Source organism: Doryrhamphus excisus, chromosome 8, assembly GCF_030265055.1.
Source record: "Doryrhamphus excisus isolate RoL2022-K1 chromosome 8, RoL_Dexc_1.0, whole genome shotgun sequence".
Lineage (NCBI taxonomy): Eukaryota > Metazoa > Chordata > Actinopteri > Syngnathiformes > Syngnathidae > Doryrhamphus > Doryrhamphus excisus.
Window position 1 is genome coordinate 12,584,949 of NC_080473.1, and position 15,443 is coordinate 12,600,391.

Here is a 15,443-nt window from a genome sequence, read left to right on the forward strand (position 1 = left end):
TAAGATAATAACAAAACAGCACCAATGTGTTCATTTATTTTGAAAAATGTGATAGATCAGGGGTGGGCAAACTACGGCCCGGGGGCCACATGTGGCCCACTAAGCGTTTGAATCCGGCCCGCCAGTTGCTTTCTATGGTAATGGTAATGGTGAATGAGAGAAAGTGCAGTTTTAAGTGTGACAAAAATATCGATATATCTAACTACATGTGGAACTTCGGTTAGCGTACGCCCTGGTTAGCATGTTTTTGGGTTAACATTGAAAATGTACATCAAAATTTTGCATGTGTTTGTACATTTTCAGGTTAGCCTGCAATATGGTAATGGTAATGGTTTAATTTCATTTGAACATGCATCAGATTACAATTGAATGCATCACATAATCAGTTCACAGTTCCACATGTCCAAAAGGAGTAGAAAGAAGCAAAGCTTATTAAATCCTACCCCTCCATCTGGTACTTTTACAATCAGTAACTGTTACATTTGTTCACTTCCTGCTTTCCTAATATGGTTAAAGGTTTTTATTTTTTTTTGTCACGTACCGAAGTACGAGGTGATATGACCATACAATGACATAATGGGTACCATAGTAACTGTCAATATAGTGATTTATTGTATTTATTAGTGATTATTTAGCAAACATCAACTGCTTCTAAATATTTCAAATTTTAACATACAACAGCTGGCAACATAAGTCAAGTCGGATGTTTGATTCAGAAAAAACAAAACTGTAAAATCAATTTCGTAGTTTACTGTGGTCTGATCTTTAAAGCGCTCCTGAAAAAAGTGACATGAGAACATACAACTGATAGTACGACACTTTTACAGATAAAATTAGACTAATAATTCAATGCAGACTGTCAGAATTATAAGCGTAAAATAGTGTGTATTAAATATATATTCTGCCCCCCCGAGACAATTTTGTTAACTCAAAGCGGCCCGCGAGTCACAAAGTTTGCCCACCCCTGTGATAGATGGATTCCGGATGCCCTTCCTGACGAATATCGATGGAATATGATAAATGCTACAAATCTGAAACCATCATATCAGATCATTAACATTTTGGTATTAGTCCAGTCCACATCTTGCCTTGCAGGTGGTGTAGATTAGCTCTTTCATTCTTGTGACTTTCTATTTTTATCTTTTATAGCATCGCTATAACAATCAGTCTAATGGTGTACAGTACTGCGTTTGTATGCATGTTATGTGTACGCAACTTGTCCTTTTACCTCTGTCAGTATCGTAGAGAAAGACAAATCGATTCCAGTCGTAGTGGTCCAACAGCGACAGCAAAGCCCCTCTGATGGACGGCCGCAGCTGCAAGGTGAACTGGGCCTCTCCTTCCGTGGGGAAGCTGGGTGTCACTAGGCTGATGTGCAGGGCCCCACAGAATGATGTCAGTGTGTTGACTGAGCGTTTGTCGTAAAGGCCGAAAATGGCGAAGACTCCCCTTGAATACTGAGAGCAGACTGATGTGATGTGTGAAGATTGTGGTGAAATGAAGGGAGGAGAGTGGAGATGAAGGATGGAAGGTTCCAGATGGAGAAAGAAAGAGCGAGAAGAAACACATTAGGGAGCGTAGATTACAACACTTACTTCACAGCATTTGTGAACTTACGCAAAAAACAAATCTCACACTTTTATCTGGTATATATTTCATTCACACTGTAGAATATGACCATGCATATGACAATCTTACATACCTACTAGCAATCTAAAAAAATCCAACTGTTCAAAAAAACAATCTTTGCAAAGATAATAATGCTCACTTTTTTATTGACACTGTCAGACAGATACTTATTCAACAACTGTTCCATTTCCGCTATATTGATTTGTGTTTTAGAAGAAAATTACTTTCAAATTTGAAGTAAGCCCTGCAGTTAGTGTGTATTTCCGTGTGTGTGTGTGTGTATTATGTTGCACATTTATGGATGCATCTAAAGGATTTGAAGCTCTAAGCCGCTGGGGTTATTTAACTGTAACCTTCCTAAAAACAGACGCTGCAAAAAAAAAAGGATGCCTTGATGTAGTCAACCCTGACTTGCTTAAAGGCATACTTGTACGTATTTTCTATTAGTAAGACATAAATTATGGAAATATTCTTTCAAGAATACTGATTTTCAATATAAGTAAAATGGGCTGTATCAAAAATGATCCATACATCTTCTGTGCGGTTTATCCTCACAAGGGTCGTTTTAGGCCAAAAAACAGCCACCTCTTACCCCCAGCAGGAAGTGCAGAACTCTGATATAAGAGTGCAGGACAGGAAGTAATCATTCCAGCACTCTGAAATAAGAGTGCAGGACAGGAAGTCATCTTTCCTGTCCTGTCCTGTCCTGTCGAACATGACAATTTATTTCCACTCTCCGTTTTCTCCGGGTACTCCGGTTTCCTCCCACATTCCAAAAACATGCTAGGTTAATTGGCGACTCCAAATTGTCCATAGGTATGAATGTGAGTGTGAATGGTTGTTTGTCTTTATGTGCCCTGTGATTGGCTGGCGACCAGTACAAAGTTTACCCCGCCAAAATAAACTGGGATAGGCTCCAGTACACTCCTTGTCAATATTCCAGTTAAGATCAATATTCCGGTTTTTGAAACATTTGGAATGACCCGTTTACATGCCTGAGCAAACAAGGTTATTCCTGTATACATGATAATTGTAAAGAATCGGGATATCCCAATCAAAACAGCGATGCAGGGACAGCATCTCGAAGAACATCATTTCCGCTTCCGTACCCTGACTCTCGCCCGAAGACAGCTGGAATAGGCTCCAGCACCCCCTGCGAACCCTTGTGAGGATAAGTGAGGATAAATTCCAAAAACATGCTAGGTTAATTGGCGACTCCAAATTGTCCATAGATATGAATGTGAGTGTGAATGGTTGTTTGTCTATATGTGCCCTGTGATTGGCTGGCCACCAGTCCAGGGTGTACCCCGCCTCTCGCCTGAAGACAGCTGGGATAGGCTCCAGCACCCCCTGCGACCCTCGTGAGGATAAGCGGTAGAAAATAAACGAATTAATGAATTTTTGCAAACAGGCTGCACGGCATTAGAGTGGTTAGCACTCATGCCTCACAGCTAGGAGACCCGAGTTCAATTCCACCCTTGGCCATCTCTGGGTTTTCTCCGGGTTATCCGTCTTCCTCCCACATTCCAAAAACATGCTAGGTTAATTGGCGACTCCAAATTGTCCATAGGTATGAATGTGAGTGTGAATGGTTGTTTGTCTTTATGTGCCCTGTGATTGGCTGGCCACCAGACAGCTGGGATAGGCTCCAGCATGCTCGCGACCTTCGTGAAAATGAATGAACGCAACTGGCTTACGGCTTACTTTAACATGGTACTCCATTTTCTACTACTACAACAGTACAATTCACATCTTCAGAAACCTTTCAAACCTCACAGAACATAGCAAAAAGCGTTGCTGTCCACTGGTATTTTACTTCAAAGTACTCCTCTCCTTCAGTTTGTACTCTGTGCGGATTTCACAAAATGCTTCAACAGAGGAGTGTTTGATGTTTGAAGATGAGTTAGTGTTGTACTTTCTGATAAAACACACAATCGCAGAGTAAAGTCACTTTTCTTGAACCTGAGCTGCATCCAGCATCATAACTCACTCGCCACCTTACGATACATCACTTTGGAGTAAACAGTGAGTCTGCAGACTTTGCTTCTGGCAACGAGCGGCTATCACTGGGTATACTTCATCTTCTATCTTTTTCTCTCACTTCTGTCAGATGTTCCATCCATCCTCTTTCTCGGCGCGTGCCATTAATGTGCACTTGCTCTTTCGCTCCACACGTGCCTCCTCTTTAGTCCTCTTTCTGCGCCTGCTTCGCTCCCTCCTGGGACTCAGAGTAATTCCATTATCAGCTCTAAGCCTCAGTGGAGGTAAACAGTGAGGGACACGCGGCTTTGACGTGTCGCCTTGTGGCAATTAGACAAAGCTGAGACCTCTGCACCCGGCGGGCGATAAGGCTCGGATTTAGTCTTTGATTATGACAGGAGCTAAATGTCTTTAATTCAGAGAACTCGTATAAAACACACTTGGCATGAATCATTCAGCACAAGCTGACTCATGGTGTCCTCAAAACCTCTCAGTACTTTTTATACTTTATATACAGTATTTTTATATGATATATCTTTTTCATATATTTCCAGGTATTATATGTCTTAGAGTTCACGGTAATAACTCACAAGCTGTATTATATAAAGCCATGACGACTTGAACAAACATGACCAGTCCAGGGTGTACTAAGACAGCTGTGATAGGCTCCAGCATGCCCACGACCCTCGTGAGGGTAAGTGGCAGAGAAAATGGATGGATTTGTTCTCAAAGACCTTTTTACTTCTGGTGTCGTACTTACTGCGGCGGCTCTTGTCAGATCATCAATGTAACATTACTGACCCCTAGTGGCCAGTGTAGAATTCTGCATATCACAAAAGGTCTTTCAGTAAGTTTTGTCAATGCCTTATATTTGTATTTTAGCATATTTACCATATCTTTTTGGATTGAATTCTTCATTTGGGCCAAATTGAAGTTACATTTCTTAAATATGATTATATATGACTAATAAAAAGCTGTAGTTAACTATGAAACTGCAATGATTTATTCATTAATACATTTTGAAACAACGTGAGAGCATGAAATTCAAAACGAGAAGTGGCGAGGGACGGCTGTATACAGCTATCAACCTGGAATACGTGTACGTAATATAAGAAAATACGTGAATATATGTGAATATAATAATAATAATAATAATACATTTTATATGTATAGCACTTTTCAAAATACTCAAAGACACTTTACAGAAGAATGGAGTTGAATAAAAGCAAGTAAACAGAGTAAAAGATACATTAAAATACATAAAAATACAACATTCATTTGTTAATACACAGTTAATACACAATATAAATATGAATATGAACTCATGATATTATGACACAATTGGCCACGGATTTCATTATCACATTTTATTAACAAATTCATAGATAATTTGCTTTTAAATGAGGAGTGAAGTGAGATTGTGAATTGGATTCAAGCAAACATTGAAGTATTTATTTTTTTTAATATGAATGTGACTGTGGTGTGAATGGTTGTTGGGATAGGCTCCAGCATGCCTGTGACTCTTGTGAAGATAAGCGGTAGAAAATGAATGAAAGAATGAATTTTATTAACAAATTCATCGATAAATTGCTTTTAAATGAGAAGTGAACTGAGATTGTCAATTGGTGTCAAGCAAACATTGAACTATTTATTTTTTGATATGAATATCACTGTGGTGTAAATGATTGCTGGGATTGGCTCCAGCATGACTGTGACCCCTGTGAGGATAAGCGGTATAGAAAATGAATGGGTGGATCTTGAATATCTTGTTACATAATCGTATAATGAAGTTTAGAAGAACTGCATGTAGTGCAATATTTCAGTCAAAAATCGTAATTTTTCTGTTGGAAAAAAGCGTTTGAAGTATATCAAAACTTGAATCTACCCAATGTTTTCAGGCCCCTTGATTTTAAATCCTACTGGGAAACTGATAATATTTATTTATCTGTGCTGTACAGGCTGAACGTGAAACCGAAACCAGGAAAATGCAACAAAATTTAGAGCTGTGAAGCATAAAAAAGTATGTTGAGTAAAATAAATGTGTACTTGTTGGCAGGTCTGGAGTATATTTAAAGTCCTCCCTGCCTCCCAAGCCCCACTATTTGAGAACAACTGCCGTAAACTGTATTTGTATTATAGTGTATTATTATATTAGTATGCTTAAAATGCCCCATTTAGGCCAAGAATGTGTAACATATGCTCAAATATGCATTTTTTTGGGCTCAATTAATCATTTATTATTTGAAAAGCCAAACTGCATGTTCATATGTGGCTGACACGTGCAGGGAAGATGCCTGTCATTTATTTTCATGAAGGCTGGTGCTTGTTGGCTGGGAGTAAAGTAATGACATCCTCACGTTCTCTGTGGGCAAACAAGGGTCCGCATACAACTGCAATTTTTGACAGCTTTGCAGAAGGAAAAAAAAAAAAACATCTCCGCTCTTAGATGAATTTGTCACTTTGGAGGCAAAACATTTTGAACCAAAAAAAAAAAAAAACGTGTCTCTCACTGCACCGTTGCTCCCAAGCCAGTTTATGACATTTTATGGAAACTTTGGTGAAGCTACTGGCCTAGATGCAGTTTTAAATTCTATTTTTCACCCTTCTCATGGGTTCCTATCAAGACAGCCAAAATGGAACGATGTTTGCCTTGATGCAAAACCCAATACTGCTTGTGCGGGAATCGAGATAACACTTTAATATGCGCAGTCGCAGGGAATGTAGTGACATCTCAGTATGTGTCAGACGGTACCTGTTTTTTTTTCCCCATGTTACACATCTCCACTGGTTTGTTGCAGTGCATCTGTGTAAATAAATCACTGCAAGGCTGCAATATGCCAGGCAGTAGCGTCATTGCAATAAAACCAGTACAAAACCTGCTTCGTAAGCTTTAAAGACTTGACAGGATCAGTTGGCATGCAGGTATAGTATCACCACAGGTAACACAATGCTTCCCGTGGGATCTTACTTTTTTTTTTTTTTTTTTTTACTTGCACATGTCTTTTTTGCTTCTTAATTGGTCAAATTAATTTCAATTTCAATCAATTTCCATGGACTTTAACATTATATGAGCTTGCAATTGAACTTACAGTATCTCCCTCTTTGCAGCTGTCTCGCTGCAGTGAAATTAATTTCTGTCTTTGTCCATCCAGGAAGCCAAATCCGTCCTGTATAGAACGTACTTATAATTAAAGAACTATTTGTTTTTTCTTTAACAGAAAAAACTCATAAATAAACGAAAGGATTTTTTTGTACTGTATTTCTACAGTGTTATTATATCACGGGACAAAAGTGCACGGTTATTCTCATCTGAAATGCCACAATAGCAAAACCAATTCCAAGAGTATCAAAACTAAACCGCCGCACACTGTAAATCATAAAGGAACGTGTGGTACATTAGCTTTCATGTGTGTAAGCGGTAGTCTGGAAAACGGCATATGAATCAAGTCAGGGGCATACCAAAAAATACAGTTTTCATCAAAAAACAGATCATCAATTATTTAGGCTAGTTTTTAAAATCTATATTTCCAATTTGCAAGAAATCTGCCACATGGATTTTGGGTAAATAGAGGTGCCTTAAAAAAAACTCTTGCAGACAGAGGAGATAAACTGAGGCTTAAATTGAAGGTTTGTTTCATCGTCCAATAAAAACCCTGAACATTACTGACACCTTGAGACCAGTGTAGAATACTACATAGCATCACGTTTTTGAATGCATTCTCCAAATGCCTTATATTTGTATTTTTAGTTAATTTAGCCATTGTATGCATAAAAAAGGGGTCGCCACAGCAAATTAATTTCCTCCATCCAACCCTGTCTTCTGCATCTGTTTCTCTCACACCAACTACCCTCATGTCCTCCTTCACTACATCCATAAACCTCCTCTTTGGTCTTCTTCTATGCCTCCTACCTGGCAGCATCCTTCTACCAATATATTCACTATCTCTCCTCTGGACATGTCCCAACCATCTCAGTCTGGCCTCTCTGACTTTATCTTCAAGGCTTCTAACATGTAATGTCCCTCCGATGTACTCGTTCCTGATCCTATCCATCCTGGTCACTCCCAATGAGAACCTCAGCATCCACATCCAAAGAAGGCATGGCATTAAATTTCCCAAATTGCTGAGATAGGCTGGCGACCAGTCCAGATGTACCCTGCATCTCGGTCATAGTCAGCTGGGATAGGCTCCAGCATACCACCCACGAACCTAGTATGACACAGATAATGAATGAATGAATGAATAATATTCCCAATTGGACTGACAACTCTCACATAATCGCCCTCACATGTTATTCACCACTCCACACCATGCCATCCCAGCCCACCCCCCCCCCCACCCCCAAAAATATATATACATTATGTATGTACGTACAGTACCTATCAGTAAAAACAGTAGATGAATCAAAACATTTGAAGTTGAATTGTGCTCGGTTAGAGTCCTGCCATGATGTAATAGAAGCTTAAAAATGATTATGCTAAAGCATCTGGCACTCAGCACCCACACACTTTATCTCTTGACAGAATTATTGTGAGAGTAACTTGCTATAAAAGTTGGGCACGGCCATTTTCGGAATTAATCCATTGCCTCTTTCTTGCTAGCGGTGGTCTTTTACTATTTAATGATGAAGAAGGATGTGCCTCTTTGAGATTTGAGTGGTGGAGAGCTTTTAGATGTTTATTGTGTGTATATTGTTTTAATAGGTGCGTTGTGCTCTCTATAGCTTAGAATGTTTTTACAGTCACGTATCCCTTCGTACATTTGTCCTGAAGCCATGCTTAAAAAAACTAAGCATATACCTGCATATTCATTTGATAGCAAATTGAAGTGGGAAGTTGAATAATTATGATAAAACTGTATCAGTCCAATGCTTTGTTCAACATTGATGTCTTGTAACATTGTCTTTGTTGTACGAGCTTACATTTTGTAAATATCACCTACTTTGGTTGTGTTTGCTAATTTTGATGGAGCAACTGCTGCAATGTTCATTTATAAAAACAGTCACTCGAGCGCCCATACGCATCAGCGGCACTGTGCAGACAAGATGAACGGAGGCAATCAATAATCAGGCAGGGGAGTTCAGCCACCTTATGGATTTCATAATTAATCTTCTCCTTTGGAACGCAGTTATATGATACATGAGGTGCACTTCCGTCATAATGAGTGAATAAGAGTTTGTTGTGGAAAATTCTCTCAAAAATAAACTGTCAAATGACAAATTTGTCTTTTGACCGCAGATTAGCCAGTGTGGTTGCCAGCCAATCACAGGGCACATATAGACAAACAACCATTCACACTCACATTCATACCTATGGACAATTTGGAGTCGCTAATTAACCTAGCATGTTTTTGGAATGTGGGAGGAAACCGGAGTACCCGGAGAAAACCCACGCATGCACGGGGAGAACATGCAAACTCCACATTGTGAGGTCTGCACGCTAACCACATGACCACCGTGCAGCCTCTCCCCCTCGGGTAGTGGTAGTAAATACAACTACTAAAGACTACTACTACTACTACTAACAACTACTAGTTTGTTGTGCTTTTGATGTTTTTTATGTTCGAACTAAGCTAAACTAAACTAAATTCTGATGAATTAAATATGACCTTGAGAGTCTGAATGACAGACATATCACTTCAATTGGATATTTAATAGAATTATTGTTAGAATTTCACATTGTAAACTTCCATTCATCCATCCATCACCGGTATGCTGGAGCCTATCCCAAATCTCTTCGCCAATTAACCTAGCATGTTTTTGGAATGTGGGAGGAAACCGGAGTACCCGGAGAAAACCCACGCATGCACGGGGAGAACATGCAAACTCCACACAGAGATGGCCGAGGGTGGAATTGAACCCTGGTCTCCTAGCTGTGAGGTCTGCACGCTAACCACTCGAACACTGTGCAGCCAGTACATAACCAATTCTTATTAAAAAAAAATACATTAATCCCTCGTTTATCACGGTCAATTGGTCTCAGACCCAACCGTGATATGTGAATTCCTGTCAAGTAGGATTCCTTATTCAGTCATTTTTTCCTCACGAGGGTCGTGGTGGGTGCTGGAGCCTATCCCAGCTGTCTTCATACGAGAGGCGGGGTACACCCTGGACTGGTGGCCAGCCAATCACAGGGCACATATAGACAAACAACCATTCACACTCACATTCATACCTATGGACACTGGTTCTCAGTGACAAAAAAGAGAAGTAAATCAGAGAAAACGTCTAAAAAGGAGCTCTGACACTGAGCAGTGTGTATTTTGGGGGTGAAATGAAAGTGGCAACTGTGGCTCAGTATCATAGCACGCATGGGCTCACTCTTGTGAGGTAGTCACCACTGCAATCACTGACGAGGTAGATAAGACATAGAAGGAACTCTGCTTCTCCTGGTGATATGCAGCCCTTAAAGTTGTCTGTAAGGATTACTATAATCTAGAATACAGTCTTTCAAGTAGCAAAACTTATCCCGGTCACAGGATGGAGTAGAGTAGCTAGTAGATAGCAGCAGCACTCCCTAGTGGTCTGTACTTTATTGGACAGTGATGCGTTCAAGGTGACTTTTAATCTTTCTCAACCTGCCACTATTGCAGTAAACCCACAAGTAGGACTGTCTTTACCACACACTGCGGCAGACTAATGAAAAAGGGCAAAATGCCGCCCAGGAAGCCAATTATGGGAGTAAAATGACGGGAGATGAATTCTTAAATGCTCTCACAGCATGGTGAACACACAAGCAAGCACTCACTTCCACAATTTCTGCCTCAAAGACTACTCTGAATTGGTCTCTATTTTGGTGTGAGTGCCCAAAATGCACAGCTGAGTGTTCGGTCATAGGTGAGGGACAGCTGAAAAAAAAAAAAAAAGAGCTCTTGGGTAGAAGTGCCACAGTTTACTTCATTGTTTGCTTTGATTACATCTTTCCGCCCCCCCCTGCACGTGTTCATGCCAGCTCCCGTCATTGCAAACCACTGCTGCAGGTGCACTCCCACCAGCAGCAGGAATGAAGTCATATTATAGCTCTTTTATTCCAAATGCAAGACAAATGAATCACTTTTTAAATACCTTTTCCTCTTTTTCTTTATTCAGAACTTTGCAGCAGGTATGATAAATGCATTATTCTTGTAGTTTGAACATGAACCTGACCACACTGGTCAATGCTTTACGTCATAACAAAAGCATGTAAAGTAATCAGACAATACTTAGCATTTATGTGTTCAATTTGCATGCATTTCAACAGTATATTGTTTTGATAAGCGGTCTTATATTCATTCATTCATATTCTACCGCTTATCCTCACAAGGGTTCACAGGGGGTGCTGGAGCCTATCCCAGCTGTCTTCGGGCAAGAAATGACGTTCTTCGAGATGCTGTCCGTGCATTGCTGTTTTGATTGGGATATCCTGATTGTTTACAATTATCATGTATACAGGAATAACCTGTTTGTTCAGGCATGTAAACTGGTCATTCCAAATGTTTCAGAAACCGGAATATTGACCTTAACCGGAATATTGACAAGGAGTGTGCTGGAGCCTATCCCAGCTTATTTTGGCGGGGTACACCCTGGACTGGTCGCCAGCCAATCACAGGGCACATATAAACAAACAACCCTTCACACTCACATTCATACCTATGGACAATTTTTATTTTATATTTGTATTGATTTTGGTAAAAGTGGCAGCACGGCGGTTGAGTGGTTAGCGCGCAGACCTCACAGCTAGGAGACCAGGGTTCGATTCCACCCTCGGCCAGCTCTGTGTGGAGTTTGCATGTTCTCCCCGTGCAGGTTTTCTCCGGTTACTCCGGTTTCCTCCCACATTCCAAAAACATGCTAGGTTAATTGGCGACTCCAAATTGTCCATAGGTATGAATGTGAGTGTGAATGGTTGTTTGTCTATATGTGCCCTGTGATTGGCTGGCCACCAGTCCAGGGTGTACCCCGCCTCTCACCCGAAGACAGCTGGGATAGGCTCCAGCACCCCCCGCGACCCTTGTGAGGAAAAGCGGTAGAAAATGAATGAATGAATGAATTTTGGTAAAAGTAAAGTAAAGTAAACTAAACTCTGATGAAGTAAATATGACCTTGAGAGTTGAATGACAGACATATCACTCCAATTGGATATTTAATAGAATTATTGTTAGTTAATTATGTAATTCAGTCCAGCGATTTATAAACTTGCATTCATCCATCCATCTTCTAGGCCACTTTTCCTCAATCGGGTCACTGGTATGCTGGAGCCTATCCCAGATCTCTTTGCCAATTAACCTAGCATGTTTTTGGAATGTGGGAGGAAACCGGAGTACCCGGAAAAAAACCCCACGTATGCATGGGGTGAACATGCAAACTCCACACAGAGATGGCCAAGAGTGGAATTGAACTTGGGTCTCCGAGCTGTGAGGCCTGCGTGCTAACCACTCACTCACCGTGCAGCTCTCTGTCTTATATATTATATAAAAATATGGTTGCTTTCAAAAATAACACATAGATTTCACCTTTCACAAAAATCCATCATTCACTTTTAATATTCTTTTAAACTTTTAATATTTTGCTGTGTCATGCTGTGATGCACAGCATATAAGCAAGGCAATCTTTACTTTTTTCTAGTTACTTGGTGGGAGATATCGTAATTAGTGGACAATGAATATGGAATAGGAATAACAAGCAAAGCATGCAAATAAGCCTGAGCATGGATCTTGACTGAAAGTGGTACTGTTACTGAGCAACAAGTTAATTATGCAAGAGTGTTTTCAACATGGATATGACAGCAATTCTCTACTTCTTTTATTGTTATTCTAATTGAGACATTTGAATACCAGCCATTTAAAACAGTTGACGGTATGATGTATTGGGGGGCATGTTTGAATGATTAGACAACAAATACATTTTGAGTAGTCATCAATGCATCTGATCCATTTTTTGGACATACCAGTGTTTATTTCAAGTGGAACATTTCAAAACAGACTCCTCCGGCTTCTTCCAATATTTGTTTGTCTGTATTTACACAGTGATTGACTGGTGTAAGTGGTTTAAATAAATGAATGCATGGATGAATGCATATAAAGAATAAAACATAGAATGTGGAATCAAACTATGGAATGGATTGAGTAAGGAACTCAAACAATGCACAACGATGAGCCAATTCAAGAAACAATACAAGCAGTTGATGTTTGCTAAATACAAGGATGAAGAGTCTTGAACCAGTCATGATGTGCTATATATATCACTATATTGACACTTACTATGGTACCCATTATGTCATTGGATGCTCATATCACCTCCTACTTTGGTACGAGGTACGTTATTAAAAAAAAAAAAACCCTTAAACTGTATTATGGAAAGCAGGAAGTGAACAAATATAACAGTTACTGATTGTAAAAGTACCAGATGGAGGGGTAGGATTTAATAAGCTTTGCTTCTTCCTACTCCTTTTGGACATGTGGAACTGTGAACTGATTATGTGATGCATTCAATTGTAATCTGAAATAAAACCATTACTATTACCATTACCATTACCATTACATGTTTTCAAGTTAATGCTATTATAAATATGTTCTCATAGATGCCTGCTATAAATCTTGTAATAATATGTCTGAAAAAAGAAGATAAAACAGCCTCTGTGTACAATATGATAACTGCATGACATAGCAGTATAATAACATATTCACACACATATGCACACACTCGCTTTGAGCCCCACTATTGATTGTGCTGCAGGAAATTTACCTCATCAGTATGGTCAGAAGCCCTTTTGCAAAGTGCCTGCTAAAGGCAGGATTTTTCTACCTTGTTCTTACGTCGCTGTTCTGTACAGATGTTAGTGACACAGAAAAGGGGGGGGGGGTAACGTTACTATAACAATTTTTTGCCTTCTGAGATATAAACAGAAAAACTAAGGCATCTGTGTATGAGGTACAGTATGCATGCACTTTGTATGCATGCCTTTTAGTGAATAGAGTACCCAGTTTACTTCAATGAATGACTCATAAGAACTCAAATCGGTAAAAAAAACAAACGAGTTTCCGATCACTCCTTCACTGGGTTTTGTGTAAAAATCAAAGTTGGCTGAATGCCTGATCTTCCGTAACAGCTATTATTACTGGATGTCTGTGTACAAAAGACAGACATGGGGGGGGGAAGTAGGTCTATATTGCTGTACCCTCAAGCCACTTTTACTTAAACATGGTGTATGTTTGAGAGAGAGACTCTCAGTGCACAGTGGAACTCCTAAACTAAAACGCCCCTGAAGTCATACCATTTTAAATTTAGTTTTTACAATTAAACATAGTTAATTATAGGGGTGTAAGAAAATATCGTTTCCGCGATATATCACGATACTTCGTTCCACGATACTGTATCGATATTAAAAAGTATGATATCGATATTTTTAGGCATTTATCATAGACTGTATATGGTATTTATTCAAGTGCAGACACGACAAAGGTTCATTTCGGATTTTAATTTAAACCTCCGATCGTTATGTGGCAGCGCTTACGTAGTCAATTAGGCAAAGACGTTGAACGACATTCACGAGTCCGCCCTTTTGTATACTACAAAAGTAGTACTGTGATATTGCAGGTATTTTGTTTTTCAAATTGATATCACTATTTTGTTAAATAATGGTTATTTCAAGCATCCTAAAATGACTTTTTACTGATGTTAGTTACTTTGTTCCACAAAAATACTTAAAGCCATAGCATTTCAGTATGTGGAATCAAACTATGGAATGGATTGAGTAAGGACCTCAAACAATGCACAACGATGAGCCAATTCAAGAAACAATACAAGCAGTTGATGTTTGCTAAATACAAGGATGAAGAGTCTTGAACCAGTCATGATGTGCTATATATATCACTATATTGACACTTACTATGGTACCCATTATGTCATTGGATGGTCATATTACTAGTACTTTGGTACGAGGTGCATTATTAAAAAAAAACACAAAAAAAAACCCTTAAACTGTATTATGGAAAGCAGGAAGTGAACAAATGTACTCTGCATTTTTTCAAGCTAATAGAAAGTGAACATTTGAGCAAGATCTTGAGACATATTTTAATTTATTTGTTTTTTATGGGTTTTTTTTTGTACATTTAAAGCTGGATGTTAAAGCTTTATTCATCCAAATGCTACACTTTAAGATTTTTGTACAGAGGAAAGTTTTTGATACAGCATAACATATTGTTCTAATCGAATAAAAATGTGTTTATTAAGTGCATATTGCTGGTGTAATTCAGTTTTTCCAGGAACTACAAGAATAACAAAAAAAATATCGCCTTGTTAACAGTATCGTGATATATCGTGATATATCGTATCGTGAGCCTAGTATCGTGATACGTATCGTATCGACAGATTCTTGCCAATACACACCCCTAGTTAATTACTGTATATATTTGTGTGATTACACAAGTCAATATGTGCCCTGCGATTGGCTGGCGACCAGTCCAGGGTGTACCCCGCCTCTCGCCCGAAGACAACTCTGATAGGATAAGCGGCATAGAAAATGGATTGGATAATTGACCGTAAACTAATAAAGGTTTTTACGTTACGTGACAGTTTGAGCTCGGAAAGGATTATTTCTGCTCTCGACTCAGTAGGGACGGTTATATGACACAGAAGCTATTACCCCGGTACCCTAGTCAACTTGAAGCACCACTAACAGTAGCTCAAGTCCAACGGGCCTCTCTCCTGTATAAGAAGAGCCATTCATCACACGCGCACACATACACACGCTTTGCTGATATCAAAACCATTCATCACCACCGACAGGTAGATGGGGACGGAGGAGAGCGAGTCGCCCACCGGTCTCATACAGTATGCAGGTAGTCTGATTTGATCTT

General features: G+C 39.5%; 1 protein-coding gene across 9 annotated transcripts in view; it reads right to left on the reverse strand.

Moving 5' to 3' along the window:
• Nucleotides 1-15,443, reverse strand: part of gria4a (glutamate receptor, ionotropic, AMPA 4a) — a 120,291-nt gene that overhangs the window by 68,392 nt on the left and 36,456 nt on the right. For all 9 annotated transcript variants that reach the window (XR_009131498.1, XR_009131497.1, XM_058080676.1 and 6 more), the window contains exon 3: nucleotides 1,229-1,468. Coding sequence is in view for 7 of the 9 variants with exons in the window: in XM_058080676.1 (XP_057936659.1) it covers nucleotides 1,229-1,468 (240 nt within the window). In the remaining 2 variants the exon portion in view is untranslated. The remainder of the gene's footprint in view (nucleotides 1-1,228; nucleotides 1,469-15,443) is intronic.